Source organism: Microtus oregoni, unplaced genomic scaffold (assembly GCF_018167655.1).
Source record: "Microtus oregoni isolate MIOR12 unplaced genomic scaffold, Mior012 000073F_000, whole genome shotgun sequence".
Classification (NCBI taxonomy): domain Eukaryota; kingdom Metazoa; phylum Chordata; class Mammalia; order Rodentia; family Cricetidae; genus Microtus; species Microtus oregoni.
The window spans coordinates 1,564,706-1,585,122 of NW_024543980.1; the positions used below are offsets into that span (position 1 = coordinate 1,564,706).

The following is a 20,417-nucleotide window of genomic DNA, read 5'->3' on the forward strand; positions in this document are numbered from 1 at the left end:
GGCAGGGAAGATACTGTGAGCCTGGGGCATCCTGTGGCACCATAAAGTAAGGAAGTTCATACACATATATAAACACAACTAATAGAGGTATGCAAAGCCACACAAGAACCAAAGAATTTCCAGTGAATAATTTGAATAATTTAAGCAATAAATAATACAGTATTAGATTATATGCTGGAGTCCAAACAAATATGAGTGAGTTCATAATAATGACTGAAAAAATAAACAAGAAGCTAGGCAGTTTGGATGCTCAACTTACTAGACCTGGATGGAGGTGGGGGTTCCTTGGACTTCCCACAGGACAGGGAACCCTGATTGCTTTTCGGGCTGAGGGGGGGGGGACTTAATTGGGGGAGAGGGAGGGAAATGGGAGGCAGTGGTGGGGAAGAGACAGAAATCTTTAATAAATAAATAAATTTAAAAAAAAAGAAAAAGAAACAATTTGTATTGTTGAAGAATTCTCAACAATTTAATAAATACACTAACTTCAAAGTGGTAGACCATAACTTCCATTTGTTCAAATGCAGAGTATGTATAGCAGTCCTTCCAAAATGTACAGTATAAAAAGGAGAGTGATTGTGTAATTTTATAGGGGAGAAAGCTGGGAAACCCTTGCTGAGCTAGGTGATTAGATTATGATTATCATAAATGATCATACATACTGATATCATGTGTCTTTGATAAAATAGTAATTTATAACACTGTCTTAACTTTTCCACTGCTACAATATTGAATTTGAAATATATATTTTATAAAAGCTTTTATTTATAGATGAGAACCTGTTCATTAGTTTTGAGCTAATGAATGAAATTAAGTATAACTCCTAACTCTAAGAATCTTATAATCTATGGAGGGAAACAATATTTAGGAACTATGTAATATAGATATAAGTAATAGGAGCTGGTGGTAAAATTTAAATTGAGAAAAGTCTAGACATCTGAGTGCGGCTGCAGGTATGAAAGTTTTACAGAAAAACACCATCTTCTGTTTATTTAATTAAAATTTTTAGTGCTAAAGATGGAACTCTGTGTATGAGGCACGGTAGGCAAATGTTGTTCCACTGAATCACTGAGTCCTATATCTGTTTATACAGTCCAAATTTCTGGAAGAGGGATCAGAAGATTCTCTAAGTGTGATTTGACTACTCTAGAAAACAAGATACACTTTAAAAAAATATTACTATTTTTTTTCCAATAGCTCTCCTTAAATACAAGATGAATAAGCTAGTCATTTGGTCAAAGTTTGTTACAATAATAGCAAAATCAACAGATTAAATGTACTGTCCTTTACTCATTTTCTGGATAGATCTGATCAAGTCTGGAATGTCTGGCATTTAGATGTTAATGCTTCGTCTCTTTTATTTTGCCTTTAGGATTGGCTGCTGCCAAACTCTTGTCTGAATATAAAATTAATGTCTTGGTTTTGGAAGCTCGTGATAGAGTTGGAGGAAGAACATATACTGTGAGGGTAAGTGATTTCAATAATTATAGCATGTCACTTAAAAGTATAAATAGGGCCACTTGAAGTCATAGCACTGAATAAGATCACACAGTTAAGCCATTTGCCCACCAAGTCTACACTGTTTCATCAAGTAAATGTTCTGTTCTTTTCTTTTCTTTCTTTCTTTCTTTCTTTCTTTCTTTCTTTCTTTCTTTCTTTCTTTCTTTCTTTCTTTCTTTCTTTCTTTCTTTCTTTCTTTCTTTCTTTCTTTCTTTCTTTCTTTCTTTCTTTCTTTCTTTCTTTCTTTCTTTCTTTCTTTCTTTCTTTCTTTCTTTCTTTCTTTTTGAGACAGTATTTTTCTCAGTATCTAAGGCTGGCCTTAAACCCATTATATAGTTCTGGCTGCCCTCAAATTCATTCTCATACCTCAGTCTTCCAAGTGCTGGGATTATAGACATATAGTACTATGATCATTTTTCAACAAGTGCTTACTAGACAGTGATGGCCTCTGACTTCAGTCACTAACATTCTAATGAAACAACAAATGTGAACAAATAACTTTATTACAGTGTTATAATCTCTATATTAAGAGAGTCAAATTGAGTATATAGTACCTGAGGTAATGTAGTAGTTTGGCTGTACTAAAAGTAATTTTGTAGCCACACACACACACAGACACACACACACTCAGTGTAGGTTCCTTGTTTATTCAACAAATATAAAGTATAAAGAAGTGTAGAAGTAAATGTAACATATCTTGTGTACTTTTTGCTTTGGCCTCTGCTCAGCCTAAGTCTGGCTATGTAAAAGAAGCACAGTTCTTGTTATATCACTGCCTTTTCTATATTGACTACATTAGTATTCTGGGAAATTGTGAGCTAATTATTGTTTAATATTACTGTGTTTACAAATAACTGAATCTATGGGTGCTCATGAAAAAGTACATTTGGAGAAGATATAAGGAAATAAGGTGAAAGATGGAAGTTTGTAGGGCATGTAATGAGACAAGGAGACAGAGGGAAAAGGAGCTAGAGAAAAGCCATAGAAACTGAGAAGGAGGGCCAGCCTGAAACACTGCTATGCTAGCCTGTCACTGGAGGGAAGAGGAAGGAATGCTCAACAGTGCCAAATGATATAGGATAAAGGTAGAAACATTTCTTTGTGGTAGTTAGAAATTCATTAATGATCTCCTTTGGTAGAATACACAAATAGAATGGTAATGATTGAGTACTAGCAGTGTAAAAAAATATTGTTTTTAAAAAAAGGCTAGAAGAAGAGAATGCCTGCCTAGGTAGATGTTTCTGTTAGGCTAATAACAGAATGGCCTATGCAATGATAGTAACAGTCCCTTAGGCAGTGAAAACATTAAATTATTTCACAGACATTTACTAGTAGATATTCCAGGACAGTACAGGAGTTTAGCTTTGTCATTAAGGTTTCAGGTTTTTCCTACCCTTTTTTTCTACAGTTCTTTGCATGTTGGCTTGTTATATTTTGGTAACAAAGTGAGTACTGTGGCTCTAAGCAAGTCTATTCCCAAGGGAGCAAGAATCCCTGGGCCTTGTGACTCACAGTAGTAAGCACTTGAAAGGCCTAAGCAAGAGGGTAATGAGACCAGCCTGTGCTACATAGTGGTGTCTTGTTTAAAAAACAGAAACAAAACAAACAAACAAAAGGAAAATAGAATGAAAGAGCAGCACTATCCTTGGCTGAGACAAACAGAACGTTTACCAGTAAACTCCAGGCAGACATTTGTCTCATTAGGCAGAGCAGCTATCTCCACTGTAGGGAAAGCAAATATTTAACATTGCCAGGCAGTGGAGAAGAAACCGGCATAAAAAGGAGATTTGGAATACTGCTGCAATAGCTGAGTAATGGCATCTCAACAAGGATGATACAGTAACTCTTCCAGTCATACCATGTCACGCATTCTTTCTATTATGTGCATCTACTTCACTAGGCCCATGAGACCTGTTTCTATTTTGCTCAGGCATCATCTGGAAATTTGTGAGTAAATTCTTAGGACTTCTGAATCTTCATTTGCTTTTTTCCCCCTTTTTAATTTTTTTTAAAACAGGGTTTCTCTGTAGCTTTGGGACTTGTTCTAGAACTAGTTCTTGTAGACCAGGTTGGCCTCGAACTCACAGAGATCTGCCTGCTTCTGCCTCCCCAGTGCTGGGATTAAAGGCGTGTGCCACCACCACCCAGCTTCCATTTGCTTTTTAATGAGCTTCCAAGGGTTGCAGATATGCTTCTCTGCAGTATAAAATATGCTCAATTCCTTTACTTTAATGTAAATCAATCGACATTAAATTTATTTGGAGTATTTCTGAGTTTTTCCTTAGATATAGTCTGCTGCAAGTTTTGGTTAAGAGCATTTGTTGCTCTTGCAGAGGACCTGGGTTTGATTCCAAGCTCCTATGTCATGGTTAACAGCCATTTATAAATCCAGTTCCAGGTCTAAAGTCCTCTTATGACTTCTGTGGGCAGGAGGCATACCCATCGTGCACACACATACATGTAGGCAAAACTGTTGTATACATTAAAAATGAACAAAATGAATAAGGAGACTAGAATCTCTTCACTATACCTACCCAAGTCTAACTTTGATAAGTCCTAATATCATTTTCACATGTAAGTCTTCTCAGCTGAGTGATAAGATATATGTCTTTCAAGAAGCTCCTGTATACGTTTATTTAAATTTTCTGTTTGTCTTTGAGACAGGGTCTTACTCTGGCTGTCCTGGAACTCATTTGTAGACCAAGCTGGCCAGGAACTAGCAGAGACTTACCTGCCGCTATCTCCCAAGGCTGGGATTAAAAGCATGAACCACAGTATCTGGCTCTTCATTTTAAATCTTTGAGATTGGTTCTTTCTGTGTAATCAGACTGACTTTCAACTTGAGATCCTACTGCCTCAGCCTTTGGAATGATAGAATCATAGGTGTGTACCCCTACAACCAGCCCATCTTTACATTGAAATTGAAGGCATTGTATGGTAGTGAAAAAGACAAGTTGAATATTTTGCTTATATTCACTTAGTAGATGTGATTCTGTCATTTTTGAAAAATAGTCTTTCATTTTAGAGATACACATTAAGTTATCCCTTAGTCCTCCTTTTCTTATCATTTAAATCTTTTGCTTATTAAAAAAGGAACACCAGTCATGATGCAGATTTTCAGTTAAGAGCAAGTCATGTAAAGGAAATGAAATTCCAACATGCTTATCCCAATCTATGTTATTAGCTTGAGCTACTTGGACATTTTGCTCTATTTATATATGTCAGCAACAGACAGGAATTATTAGCGTCTATTCAGTACTGTACGCTTTGGTATATGAGAAATAAATCTTAGGAATACTTAGAAATGAACACTTAGCATTTATATTTCAAATGCCTAGAGAGAGATAAGGAAGGTATACGAAGGGTCGGAATGGTATTAATAGAAAACATTAAACAACAATCAATCAGGATAATTGTGGAAGAAGAAGTCATATATACTTAAAACCAAAATTCCAAATGTGATATTCTCACCTGACTTCTTCTGATGGATTTTTTTTCTACAAGTTCAGAACTTAACAATTTTTCATTATTAAACCATCTATAATTCTACAGAATCAAATTAATAAAGTTGGAATGCCTGCAATGCCACCACAAGGTCAACATATTTGTCCCCTAATAGATTTCCATGTTTGTGGCCTCGTAGGCTGAGTAACATACTCTAAATAAGAAAAAATAAGCACAGCTTGACAGAGCACCACATTACACTTCTTAGAGTCTTCCTGCAGAACTCAAGGTACCTCATCTGAGTATTTCTGATTTTTAAGGGAACCTTTTATGAAATGCCTCACTCTTTTTCCTGCTTCATTTAGGATTATATGCTTTAAAGAGAGTGTCAGTATTCTAAAGATATATTTGGAAATTCTCAAGAGTCTCCTTGTTGTCTGTGTTAAAGCAATAGAAATTTATTGGTGCACTGATTTATTCTTAAGAAGATGTTGGAGACTAAAGAAGCTTCAGGAAACAATATTGACAGTTAGTGAAAGAAAACATGAAGATTATGAAATCCAGATTAAAGAAATTGAAATAACCCTTCACTACTACTGCTAAAGCAGAATGGAAACCTTGAGTGACTCCTCTATATTATTGAAATAAGTAAAATGTTAACTAAAATTCACTGTATTGACCTGTCAGGGAAGTTAGAAATTAGTAAATATATATGTTGAACAGACATCTTAAAATTGACCATCCAAACTGATGTGTGTGTGTGTGTGTGTGTGTGTGTGTGTGTGTGTGTGTGTGTGTGTACTGGGCATGAAACCCTGAACATAACTGGGCAAGAACTGAATCACTGAGGTATAACCCCATGCCTAAAGTACATTCTTGTTGAGGAACATAAAACATTCACTTTGGAGAGCTGCTGCTGAATTGCTCAGTGGTAGAATAATTTTCTACTTTGTTAAATGTCCTAGGTTCCCTTGCCAACAACTGCAAAAGCAAGATTCATTCCTACACAGCAACTTATCAATACTTGGGTTCCTATTTAGCACTTCCAGACCAACGTTTATTCTGTGTGAAATTATTTTGCCTTTGTCTTCAAAATACATCTGGAATTCACTGTTTCCTATGATTGTCACTGCTATATTATGGGTGGAGCCACTATAACCTCTAGGTCACGTTACTGCTTTAGTTTTCTGATTACCCTGTTTTTACTTTTGTTTGTATTATCTATTTTAAGTTAGACCTTAGCACTATTTAAGCCTTCCAAAGGCTCACCTTCTCACTTATATAAAAAGCCAATGTCTTTCCAGTGCCCTGAGAAGGACTCCCTAATTGACTTTCTCCCTTGTTCATTTTCTTCCATCCCAGGGAAATATGTGTATGAGGAGGGGTTTTCAACCCTTCTTTTCAGGTTGGCCTGCATCTTAGAATTAAGGGTGAACTGCAAGAGGACTAGGCTACATGTGCATTTCCTCCTAGCTTCAAATCTCAGATACTGAAAAGAAACAGTTATCTTGTATTATTAGTATCTTGTAAATATTTTCTGAGAAAAATAACTCTCAGAAGTTTACTTATGTCTGCAAGGTTTTTAAGTACAGTGATTACTACACAACAAAAAATAATCAGTTAAGTAATGATAAAAGGGAATATGTACGCATAATAACTGATGGAAACAATAGAAGACAAGTACACCTGAAAACTTATTAAAAATGCACAAAGGAGTTGTGTGTTGCCAATATTCAATTCGTTGATTAAATCAAAAGCATTAATAAAATGTTGGAAAAGTAGAGAGCTGCATTTAAGAGGGAAAATAAAATAGTTTTAGTGTATGAGAAATAGTTTTAGTGTACATATTTGTAAATAATTAAATAGTTATATGAATATTTTTATACTTTTAAGTATACTTTTGCCATGATCCATTTTTCCCTAGAAATGTCTTAGATTATCAGCAAAAGTCCACAAATGTGGGCTGATTTAAGATTTCATCCAGCAGAAACCAGGCAATTAGGATTATTAAATACCTGGAAGACTCCTAAAGCAATAACCCTAGAGAAAAGTACATGTAATAAACTAAGTGATTTGCAAAGGATCTAGATCAGCAAGATGTACTAGTGGTTTTTTTTTTATGTGTTGTATTGCTGAATCAGCCTCACCAATAGTTCTACAAATGGACATGCCTATTGAATTGTCAGACAGTGTTCCCCAGTTTTTGAGTGGAAAGGCAAAAGGTTTTGAGTTTCAGGTGTACATTATAAAGGACATGCAAATCACAATTAAGTTAGCAAATAAACAAGATCTTTCATGACAAAAAGGTTTCTTGATTACAGAGTTTAAGTGACATCACTTTTCCTCTTTCTGCAGAATGAGCATGTTAAATGGGTAGATGTTGGAGGAGCCTATGTGGGACCAACCCAGAACAGAATTTTACGCTTGTCTAAAGAGCTAGGCATAGAGACTTATAAAGTGAATGTCAAAGAGCGTCTAGTTCAATATGTCAAGGTAAGCCTGACTTTTTATTCATATGACCAATTCAAGAACATTTTATTTGAGAAAGATTATTTATTTGTGACTTTTTCTCCCTTTAAAGTTAATTTTTAAATTCTTTCATTGTGTATTTTCACTTTGCATGATATGTTGCATATTACATATGTATATTGTCATATAAGCATATATTGTATGTTGAGTATGTTCCTTCTCCTATTCTTCCACCTTCTTTTCTTCCCCCTCCCATTAGCTTCCTTTATTCCCGCATGTAGTTTTGTTTCTACTTTCATAATTTTTTTGTATCTGTATAAAAATCTAGGAAGTACAAATAAGATAAAACATAATATTTCCCTTTCTAAGATTGTCTGATGCTGACCTTGAAGAATCAAGTACATGGCAGAGATTGTTTTTATTTTTGAAGGGGGTTATTAATGCATAGTCTCATGTAATTGGTAGTAATGATAAAAGTGGAGCCCTTACTGTGTTCCTCTGTGGAGACCTTACTGTGTTCCAGGCCTGATTTCAAAGTTTTATTTCTGTTATTTCACTTAACTCTTACTCTCCTGAAGGCTCTTATATAGGGACTGTAGCTCATATTACTGAAAAGACCCGAGTTTCAGAGGCCAATTAACTTGCCAAGTAAAGAAGAACCACTGAGAAGGAATGCAAATCAAGCTCTTTCTACTCCTCTGTGCTGTGGGGGGTGGGGGTGGACTCCAGGAAGCAGCTTTACAGTTTGTATTTGTTCTAGTTCTTTGGATGCTTCTTTTCTAAGCATCATCTCATGTTTGTTCCTGTGTCCCCATGTGTGAGGCTGGTGGGATTTTGCGCAGTCATTTGGTCCAGAAGCCTAAAATAGCAATGTTATAATACTAAGTGTAGTGGATGTTCTAAATATGATGAGGAAACTATAAATGGAGATTCTTATAGTAAGGAAAAATAGGACGATATTGAATTCACTATTCTAGATAAGATTGTTAATTAATGCTTTTATGAATGAGTTCCATTAAGTAATAGAAACATGTTGTTAGGTTTTATAGTGTGTGATGAAGGATATGGAGAGGGAAAACCCAATCAGAACCTGAACAGGCATTTTCAGGACCTGCTTTGTAATAGAAATTGAGATATTGATGCATTCTCACTTTCTCCCTATATTTTACATCCTCTCTAAGTAAAACTGGAGTCAGAAATATGCACTAAACATTTAGTTTTAGAGAGTGGTGTGATAAAGCTTTATTTAAAATTTCAGAAACTTAGTAACAACACGGTATTTTCTATTCTGTCTATGACTATTTACTCCAGGTTTCTAAGCTCAAAAATGTTTCAGAATGTGTGTGTCCTAGAATACTAAGTATATGTTGTTGTTGTTGCTAAGAGATGAACTTGGTTTCAGCTAAAGTATCCTGTAGAAGACAAAAGGTCTGCTTTTGTGTTACTTCGTCTCAGTGCTTACTAATATGACCTTGTTTTTGACTCTTGGTTTAAATGTGTTTCTTTTGAATAGGGGTATTTAATTTTGAGATTATTTTAGCATCTTTTCTATACTAATTTATAAAATATGGTTCTTTTATCTCAAGAAGAAGTTGTAGTTTTACTTCCAACCCCTTTCAGAAACCTGAAAAACCAATGGGATGTTCCTATCCCTTTTAACTTGCTAACTGCATCCTTTCTGAGTTCATGATACTATTATTGCCTTTTACATCATTGTGCTTATAGACGTTTTATCTCATTTGAATTTCCCATTTATAAGTAGAATTTTTGTTTGTTTGGTTTGGTTTTTCGAGACAGGGTTTCTCTGTGTAGGTCTCGCTGTCCTAGAAGTCACTCTGTAGACCAGACTGGCCTTAAACTCAGAGATCTGTCTGCCTCTGCCTTGCAAGCACGCAGAATTAAAGGTGTGTGCCACTAGACCTGGTGGGTAGGTGTTATTTTTTTTAAAACAGCGGCTAAAATATTTAAATATATTTAGTTTGATTTATCAAATATACAATATAAATGTGTATGCAGGTAGCTTTTAAATAGTTCTGAGTAACTTACACACACACACACACACACACACACACACACACACACACACACACAGAGAGAGAGAGAGAGGTTGAGATTGAGAGAATTTTTTCAAAAGATTTAATTTGCTGCTTGTGGATCACCAGAGATCTAAATGACAGAATTTCAAGCTTAAAGCTTTTGACACTGGGTTTTCTCACAGCACTGAAAGCAAATGCCACTATCCATTTCCTCTCAGAAGCTCCTTTCTATGTTCTATATATTCCGAGATACCACTCAGATGTAGTTTCTATAGTAGAAGTATTCTACTCAGTCAAAGTGGAAGCCCATAACATAGTTAAGAGAGGTTAGTAATTTTTTTCCTATCATTACTCACCATTTTAGGTATATAACTCATTGTCATTATGTGCATTCATACTGTTGTACAACCATCGCCACTAACTATGCATAGAAATTCCCTTTCTCATGGTACTGGCAATGAAACACAGGGACTGGTGCTATCTCTTTTCACACAGAGCCCTTTTGATCTTTGCACCTTTCTTCTTCCTTCTTTTTCTATCCCTTCCACTCTGGTTTGTTTGTTTTGAGACAAGTTCTCACTATCTTGCCTCAACCTTCAAAGTATTGAGATTACAGAGATTCACCACCATTTCTGGTTATTCTCTCATGTTTTATTAGTGATAATTCGTTGTAGGAATTTTCTCTAACCATTCATTGAAAAGTACTAGAATTGCCTTGCTGTCTTGGAGTAGTTAGATATGAATGATTTTGTTTACATCAGGTTGTGGATCTGCAATCACCTTCTCAGTTGTAGCTTTGGTATTTGGGTTAATAGTCACAATAACTTTCTGAGTGGAATGAAACATTAAATAAACAACTTTCTCCAGAGAAATTATGCTAGTCTGTATGATATCATCCAAGATGAAAATATCCTCTTTCTTGGAGAAAACCAACTCTTCTTCCCTTTATTGAAGTAATAAGGGCGGCGGCGGGGCTGCGTCCCCAACACCCCGGCCGCCTGCCCGGCTAGCTTATGCCCCAAAATAATTACACAGACACTGTATTCTTTTAAGCACTGCTTGGCCCTTTAGCTCTAGCACTTACAGGCTAATTCTCACGTCCCGATCAACCCATCTCTAATAATCTGTGAGAACCGGTCTTACCGGGAAGATTCTAGCCTAGTCCATCCTGGGTCGGAGCTTCATAGCGTGCGTCTGCCCAGGAGCCAGGAGCATGGCGTCTCTGCTGAGGCATCTGCTCAGGAGAGCAGAGCTGTGGAGTCTCTGAGCTCACTTCCTCTTCCTTCCAGTATCCTGTTCTGTTTTCTCCTCCCACCTATCTTCTAACCAATAAAATGGGCCAGGGCAGTTCCTTTATTAGCCAATGACCTTCCTCCATCACTTTATAGCTAGCAAGTGTTAATAGTTCATCATGCTAGGCATGTTACTTCATGTCCAACATTCTGTGTAGCTCCTGATAAGTCAACCATGCTCCAATGGAAGGTTACACATCCACGAATATTTGAGCAGCACAAATTAGTCTTGATGTTTTTTAATGCACAAAAGTTGGATAGGTAGTTAAGGGAGATGGATCTGAGAAGAGTTGACTAAATATGATCAAAACATGTTCATAGTTCTTATGAACTCATTAAATATTTTTTAAAGAAGGAAGTCTCCTTTTTCTTTTCCTCACTTTTGCTTCCTTTGTGTTTCCATCTCTATTAACCCCTACCTTCACACTACAAAACATATACAAACTGCATTCAAAATGCTTAATATTTGGTCCTCATTTTTCAAACTTCTCCAGAGTTGCATTGTATCAATTGAAACCTGAAAAACACCCCAGTATCTTATGAATCCCATTCTCATTCCATTCTGGGCACTTCCTGAAGAAGTGAAATTCAGTTGTCCCATGTTGGTCTAACCAGAAAGTGTTTCTGCCATTACCCAATACTCTGCCACTTGACAAGATTGGTGCTGCCATGTAGTTCTCTGTCTCAGATATAGACCCAAAACCTTTTCACCTGTAGGTCATATTTAAAGAATACCTTTTGAAAACTTGATGGATCTTAGTATTTTAGTGACTGTTTCTACTTAGATGAGAAAAAAAAAGTTGTAAGAATGTCTTTGGTTCAAGGTCTTATAGAAATGACATAAAATGACAGTTGTGAGAGCCTCATCAATAACTATCCTTCCCAAATATAATTTGAAGTTAAAAACATACAAATAATGATAATAATGTCAATAAGTAATAATTGAAATATCCAGTACTATTTCTATAGAACTTCCTTTTATTTTTTCAATTGTATTTGGGTTTCATGTAATCAGAAGAAAATTCTCAATGAAACCATACAAATATTCTCAAATATTAACGCCCACTCAGTATAATTTGTGTAAGTATTTTCATTCTAGAAGATTGTTCTCATGTTAACACTTTCAAACAAAAGGAATGATTACTAAACTCTTCCATTTTATTTCATTCCCATACCTTTCCTGTAGCTGCTAATTAATTATTTGTGCATCTACTACTGGAATAATCTTTAGTACTTGTGGCTATTTTTAAAAAATACTTCTTTGATGTCCAAATACTAGGAGGATTGTATTTAGTCTGGTGTCTGCAGATCCTAGAGCAATTTAATTTAGTAATTTCTTCCAATACAAGGGCAAACCTACATCTGTCCCATCGTTGGAAAATACAACATGGACATACTCAGCTAACAGTCTAGCTATCAAACTTTGTTATGCCTTGATCTTTTATGATATATTTTCTTATTTTGTTGTCTTGTGATAAAGGGAGAAGTGCCTATGGCAGAGATTCTGTACAGAGTCCATGATACCCTTTTATTTTTAACTAGATATGCAAGTCATTTCAGTTTATTTCACGTGTGTAATGGGATGATGTACCCTCTTGTACAGAAGGGTTCCAAGTGAGAATGTCTTCTCATGGGTTACAGGTAGAAAGTTCTTTCATTCTGTCTCAGTATTCTGCCAGTACAAGAAAGAATGTGAAAAAATAATATCTATGGAAATATTTTCTGAGTATGTACTTTCTAAATGACATCAATCTAAAAACATGCACCGCATGAGTTTGGTAGTCATTTACATTTTGAAAGTACTCCATATTCTAAATTTGTATTAGAGAGTCAAGATTCCCATTAGCAAATTAAAAGTCCTACAGAGTCAGGCAATAAAAAAGATTGCTTCACTATAAGCCAAGATTTCCCAGATTTATGATCCTAGAGCCCATTTTCATATAGCATCTGGAAAGATTAGTGTGAGAAATGCTATCATATGAAATGATTTTAGAGATTTACAATTTAAATTCACAAAGAGACTAAGTCTTCTATCTTTCTCTGTTCCCTTCATCATCTTCCATATAGTAAGTTCTTATCAATTTGACAGTAATGTTGGAAAAAGTTTGTATGTAGAACTGATACTAAAAGTCAGTGCTGAGCGGGGCAGTGGTGGCACAAGGCTTTAATCCCAGCACTTGGGAGGCAGAGGTGTCTGAGTTTGAGGCCAGTCTGGTCTATATAGAAACTCTGTCTTAAGAAAACAAAAAAAAAAAAAACAAAAAAAAATCAAAAAACAAAAACTAACGAAAAGTCATTGCTGAGTTAGCATTTTACTAGAAGTTGTTATTTTTGTGGGGCCATGGAAGGGAGGAAAAAAGAGGGACTTGTTTGTGTTGAAAATGATCAAACTTTTTCTGGGAAAGATAGATGTGATACAAGCTAGGCTGTAAAAAACAGGCACCTCATTTTCCACTTCGTATCTTTTTTTAAAACAAACATTTATTGGAACTCACCTAGTCACAAGGCAGTCTAAATAGAGCAGGTACAAACACATTTGAAGCATAGTCTGTCTTCTTGGGTGCATTGAGAATAATATGGAAAGTTAGCCATGTGTATAAATCAGTATAATATAGTGGAGAGCTTGGCAAAAGGTCAAGGGCTCATGTTCTTGTCATTCAGCAGAGGATGCACAAATGGTTTATGACTGAGGTATCTAGGTGGGGATTCTTTTTTTTTTGTTTGTTTGTTTTTGTTTTGTTTGTTTTTCGAGACAGGGTTTCTCTGTGGCTTTGGAGCCTGTCCTGGAACTAGTTCTGTAGACCAGGCTGGTCTCGAACTCCCAGAGATCCGCCTGCCTCTTCCTCCCAAGTGCTGGGATTAAAGGCGTGAGCCACCATCGCCCGGCTTCTAGGTGGGATTCCTGAGACCACATCTTTCCAGGTCATTGTTTGCTCATACATACAACTTCCAGGTCTAGGGGCATGCCTGATAAGTTCTCAAAGGAGAATCCAGCTCAGTGGCATTGTAGGATTGATCTGGCTATCTCTTACTAACATGGAGGTTGATGGAGTGGTAGTTGGTATGACAGGAATCTGAACTAAGAGCATAGTAACATAAATTTAATTCTGTCTGTTAGGCACTAACGGGGTTTAAACATAATCTGTTTATACATACATACCTCTCTACAAGTATGCTTAAAAACAATGTATATTATAAATGACTGAATATCTTTAGGCATATATAACATAAAAATCATCCAAGGCTACCCATATTATATTACCTTATGATGCATTTGCTAATGATAATACAGTGTTATCTAGGAGCAATGAAAGGAAGAGAAATCAGATATGGAATTAGAAGTATATGAAGAATGTAAGAAGAGTAAAATTGTAGATGGAAACTGCGTGTGTGTTTCCGTGCTGCCCGGACCTGAATAATTACACAGAAACTATATTAATTACAATTCTGTTTGGGCAATAGCTTAGGCATATTCCTAACTAGATCTTGTATCTTAAATTAACCCATTTCTATTAATCTATGTATCATCATGAGGCTATGATTTACTAGTAAGGTTCGGTATCCTTCTCCTTCAACAGCCACATGGTATCTCTGACTACAAATTCTTTGTCCCTGCATTCAGTTTATTTTGCCCACCTAGCTCATGTCTGCCCTGCCATAGGCCAAAACAACTTCTTTATTAACCAATGGTAATAAAACATATTCACAGCATACAGAGGGGAATTCCTCTGTATTAAATGAATAATTCTCTTAAAACAAATTAGGAAGGCAGGCATGGGGCTATAATCCTAGTACATAGGTAATTGATGTAGGAAGATCGCAAGTTTGAGGCTAGCCTGGGTTATAAATACCTGTGCCTTCCCACCCCTTAAAAAGAAAAGTAGGAAAGAATAACAAATGAACATCTAAAACAGAATGGATCATTTCCCTTAGTGTTTTGGGTTGTTTGTTTTGACAGGGAGGGTCTTGCTGGTTTGAAATTTGTGATCCTTCTACTCCTTAAGCTTCTCAACTGCCGGAATTACAGATATGCCCTACAATATCCAGCTTTATTGTTTTTGAAGTTTAATGAACATAAATTAAAAACAGATTGTGTTAGCAAAATTAAGCATTTTTACAATTTTGGCATTTTTTCAAAGAATGTCATTAACTTTGCCAATAACCATAGATAATGAATAAGATGATTTTTTTTTAAAAAATAAGTACTAAAGTGGGCTGGAGAAATGGCTCAGCAGTTAAGAGCACTGACTGCTCTTCCAAAGGTCCTGAGTTCAATTCCCAGCAACCACATGGTAGCTCACAACCATCTGTAATGAGGTCTGGTGCCCTCTTCTGGCCTTCAGGCATACACGCAGAAGGAATATTGTATACATAATAAATAAATAAATAAATAAGCAAATAAATAAATATTTAAACAAATAAGTACTAAAATATAATAATGGACAACTATTAGTATCAGGATGATCTGCTACTTATTAAAAATATAGATTCCCTGGTTCAACACCCTGATATAGTAGGCCTAATGATAGGATCCTTATACTCCATATTTAAATAGGTAGCCTGGAATATATTCTGAAGTAATCCAGAAATACTGCAAACAAAAAGAGTTTAGTTGATCAGTGGGAGTTGAAGGGATGGCTTGGTGGTTAAAAGCCCTTGCTGCCTAATACTAATTTGAACTTGGATTACTGGAACTGACTTCTAAAAGATTGTCTTCTGACCTCCATATGCATGCTGTAGCATGTGTGAGCCTGTACACACACACACACACACACACACACAAATGATGATGATTATAATTATGATGATCAGAGCTGGAACACACAACAGTTTATGATATTCACAGTTTATATATCTCTGTTCAGCATGATTTATCAGTTTTGATATTTTGATGAGATAACTCTTTGCTTTAGAGGGCTACCCACTTCATTATAGGATGCTTAACATCATCTTGTGCCCAGTTCTAACAATCAAGACTATCTGCCAGCATTAACAAACATATCTAGGGAACAAACAAACTCTCCCTTGGTTGAGAATACTTACTTACTCTAACAATACTGATCATTCTAGCTTAATGATTAATCTACATTGTTTAGATTAATGAAGACTACATTCCCAAATAAAATGTTCTTGCCTATTGTAATGGTGTGCACTTGTATCCTCTTAGCTGTTCTATTCAAGTATTTAAACACATGAAACTCCATTATAAGTTTGTGTGGGATTTGGTATAAGGTAGATAGAGTCTCTCTCAAATGCTTTATGGGAGAATTTTCCCGCAAAAGAGCCAAGTGATCACAATATGATACTTTATTGGTCCTACTATATAGAACCTGGAGACTGTGTTATGGGAAGACACTCGGGACAAGTCTTTAATAACAATAAAATAATAAAAATAATACCACAAATGAAGGTTAATAGAATCTAAACAGTAGAGAGGTGAATTCTGTGTGAAATGAGCAACTTGTTAGTTTTTATTTTAATGGCATTTAAGGTATTTTAAAAGCCAAGTACTTTATATCTGTTCCTCATCCTTTCTACTCTATCCTTTTTAGCCTTGGAGAGAGAGTCCTCTTTGGAGTTTAGAAGTAATATAACCATTCCAGATCATGCTGTTGCAATGCATTTACTCATTAATTCATAAAACTGATTTTGAGAGAGAGGATACAGTTAAGTGTTAGAGAACTTGATTAGCATGTGCAAGACTCTGTATTAGATCCATAGTGTGCATAGATAGACAGGCAGACAGATAGATCTATAGTGTGCATAGATAGACAGGCAGACAGATAGATCCATAGTGTGCATAGATAGACAAATATATGGATGGATGGATGATAAATGACACAAAAGAGTTTTTAAGGAAGCTTAGAATAATAAATAGCAAATTGTTCTACAGAGGTGTTGTCTTCAGTATGATCCCTATTATCATTTGGCTAATAAAGCAGCAGAGCTAGTGAGTTAGAAGTGTCATGGTGGAAAGATGGTAACCTCTACTTAAATAATGTAAGCACCAGGAGTTTGTGGCACATGCCTTTAATCCCAGCACTCAGGAGGCAGAGGTAGATGGATCTCTGTGAGTGCCAGGACAGCAAGGGCTTTTACACAGAGAAGCCCTGTCTCGAAAAACTAAAAGAAAAAAAAATAATATGAGCATAAGTATTGTAAGATTTAATTTTGTTTATTAATATTTTTTCTTTGAGACAAAATATTACTGTATAGCCCAGGTTCTCCTTGAACTTATGATCCTCCTATGTGAATATCACTTGAGTCAAGAGTTTGATACTAGCTAGCCTGGGTAATATAGAGAGAGTATCTCTCAAAATTTCAATTTAAAACCAAAATGAATCTGGATGGGGAGGCACATAGCCATAATCATAGCACCCTGTGAATAGCAACAGGAGAATCATGAATTTGATTCTCTATCTAGTATAGACTCTCTTGTAGTCTATACTACATTATCAAGACCGTCTCCAAAACAATAACAAAACTTCACACCCTCTAAACAGCTATTGTTAAAAAGACAAAAACAGTATTGCATAAAGACAAAGAGGTCTTAGAACCCTCATACATTACTGGAAGAAAACGTAAATATTGCCCCAACTTTCGAAAAATAGTTCAGCAATTCTTAAAAATGAAGTGGGGAAGGACAGAGAATGACTACTACAGAGTAAGAGATTATACATAGGGTGGAGAAAATGTTCTAAATTTGAATATAATCGTGGTTACACATTGACTTTAAATGGATGGATTATGAGGTATGTGACTGATAGGGTAATATGGCTATTAAACGGCTGTGCATCCTCCCAGTATTTTCATCTTTCTCTTTACTATCCTTTACGCCTAAATTAATGGCATCTGTGAAGGAGGGAAAGTACTTTTTAAAGGCTTCCCTGCCAGTGATTTTTACAATTACCCAAAGGTCTACAGAAAAACTTGTATTGTTTCTATTTTTTACAAAAAAAATATTTTGTACTGTTTATTCTAATTACGATTGTGTAATTGCTTTGGTTTAAATTTCTGTAAATAGCTAGAATCTTTTGGGAAGGACCACTTCCTTTTGCTTAACTAAAATATGAAAGTATTAAGAAGAGAAAACTCTTCTTTGTGCTAGTCAGGAAGTGCTAATTTACTTAGTCTAAACAGTGTATCTTGTGGTTTATGACAGCCATAAACTATCATGTCCTGTTAATAATCTGCTATTATTATGAGCATTGATAGACTGAAGATGTGATTCTCAAGTGGACTTAAATATTTGGGAGCGTGATTCCAGGAACATTATATTCTACTCAACATAAATTTCTGCTGTTTCAGTCCTTCAGACAGTAAAAGCTATTTTGAAAAAACAGTATGATTTCAGAATATAGGCATAACCTGAACAACTGCTACTCTAGGTTCTTTATTTCCTTTTATTTTTTAAGAGTATTAGTCATTTAGAAGTAGGATTTTAGAGCTTCTGCCTTACTCTCAGGTCATGAAGTCATTTCCTGAAGAGAATTTATTTCAGATTGAGAAACTGCTGACACCTTGCTGATAAGTTATGGAGTCTCATTTTGGGACACTGAGAGAGCCTCTGCATGTTTCCCTTAGCCAAGAGACATTCTCAGTGCCTCTTCCAATATGCCACACATGTCAAAGTAGTCTCCAGTTGTGTAATCTAGAAGTAGCCATTGATAAGTAAGCCCTTTTAGGTGTTTGTGAGAAAGGAGGAGGCTGTTGCCTTAAAGTTCCCAGTTCCTAGCAGCATCTGTGTGCTTTTGTAGCAGATTTATGTTTTCCGGAAAATGAAAACAGAAAAGCCAGAACTGTTAAAGAGGAAACTACTTGATGTCTTTGTCAGCAGGATAAAAGTTTACATCTTTTAGACTATTTATGGCTTCCAACATTAAGGAGATTGCCAGGCTAGATTCTCCCTTCACCCTGTTCTTTGACCTTTCTGGGTCTCTGTGTGTTTATAAACACTTGGATTGAGGAAGCCCTTAAAACTTTTTGTAAGCACACTCAAGTTGGTGTTGTTCTATGAGGAGAATTTCATTAGTAATACAACACTTATAATACTTCATTAAATGATTAATGAAAATACTTTTTAAAGTACTTTTTGGCCGCTGATCTACATGTTGAGCTCCAAGTCAGCCAAAGTTACATAGTGAGACCGTATGTCAAAACCTTTTTTTTCAAAGCAGAGATCAGTTTTGCATATGACTATTGTTTGAGTACAGTCATTTATGGAAGAAATACAGATTTTTTTTTTTTTTGAGATTTCAATTTAGGGAAGAATTGTAACAAGAACCAGCTATTCTCAAGGCTCCCCAGGCTATCAAGTAAGTCCAGCCTTTCTCCTCTCCATTTTTGTTATGTAAAATGTTTCTGGCTGTTTCTTTTAGAAAATATGTTAGTCTTTCCCAAAGATGGCTACATTTCCTTGGCAATCACACTCTTGGTGCTTCATCCTCTGTATTTTACTCTTTAGAAACAGAAAAGACACATAGAGAAGATTTGTAATTTTCTCCTGTGAGAGTTCTCTTTATTTTATTAGAAAAGTTTAAAATGTATCTAAAACAAAACTATCTCCATGTTCCATCAACTATATACGAGTGAGGAAAACATTTTATGAAGAGTTTGGGAGAGGAAATTACCCTTATACTATTTCCTAGCTGCTGTCACTAGACTTTAGTTTCCTTATTTATAAAATGGAAATATTAGTAGTCCTTGCCCCCACAGAGCTGGTGCAAGCATTACATGAGATAATGCATATAAAGAGTTTCAGCTGCTGCCAGGCATGGAGAAAGTTCAATAAATGTTTGATGATGGTCATGACAGTGATAAAGGATTTGGAGTCTCAAAAAGTTGTATTGTAGCATTTCAACATAGTATTTTCTGATAGGAAATCAGATCACATAATCAACCAAGGTTATTTGAATTTGCTAGTGGAAAGGAAATTTGCTTCTTTGTCATTTAATGGATGCCATGTTTTCTTATTCAGTTGTGGGGGTGGGGAGAGTATGCACATACTGTCATGCCTTGTGCCTCTGCCTTGGTAATCAGGATTTTTTCTTGAACCTTTTTGAAAGTCTGGCACAACTTTTGATAATATGCAGTGCTTGCAGTTGACTTTCTACAGATATTTATTAATAAAAAATCAAGTTTTCCTGAGAAATTCTACTAGCAGGAAAGATTTGTGCTTTATGAATATTGAGACATCATTTATTTTTAACCATAATTGCCCCTTGGTATTTGCAGAGGATAGATTTCAACACTTCCTATGAAAACCAAGATCTGGGAATGCCTAAGTGCTTAAATAAAGTGGAATGTTTTTTGCATATATTCTATTCATATTTTCCTGTTTACTTCAAATCATCTTTAGATTGGTTATAATACCTAGCATATGTAAATTCCAGCTAAATAATTGCTATAATTTTTGTTGAGGTAATAATAACAGGAAAATGTCTGTGCATGTTAAGTATAGATAGTTTTTTAATGCTTTCTATCTGCAATTCATTTAATCTGCAGACGAAGAAACCGAGGAACCACTAAATGAACTAAATTTTCAGATAGTACCTTATAAATGATCTAGTCTGTCTCTCTTTTTCTAAGAGTTCACCCTCTATTTACCCTTGTTTTTGCTTAGCATAGTATGTGTCACACAATAAAGTAAATGGTTTCTAGATATCATGCTGTCTTC

At 35.6% G+C, this 20,417-nt stretch overlaps 1 protein-coding gene across 1 annotated transcript in view; it reads left to right on the forward strand.

The window, feature by feature from the left end:
• LOC121441037 (amine oxidase [flavin-containing] A-like) overlaps positions 1-20,417 on the forward strand; it is a 59,994-nt gene that overhangs the window by 15,565 nt on the left and 24,012 nt on the right. Inside the window, exons 2-3 of the mRNA XM_041642176.1 lie at positions 1,373-1,467; positions 7,300-7,437. Coding sequence (XP_041498110.1) covers positions 1,373-1,467; positions 7,300-7,437 — 233 coding nt within the window. The remainder of the gene's footprint in view (positions 1-1,372; positions 1,468-7,299; positions 7,438-20,417) is intronic.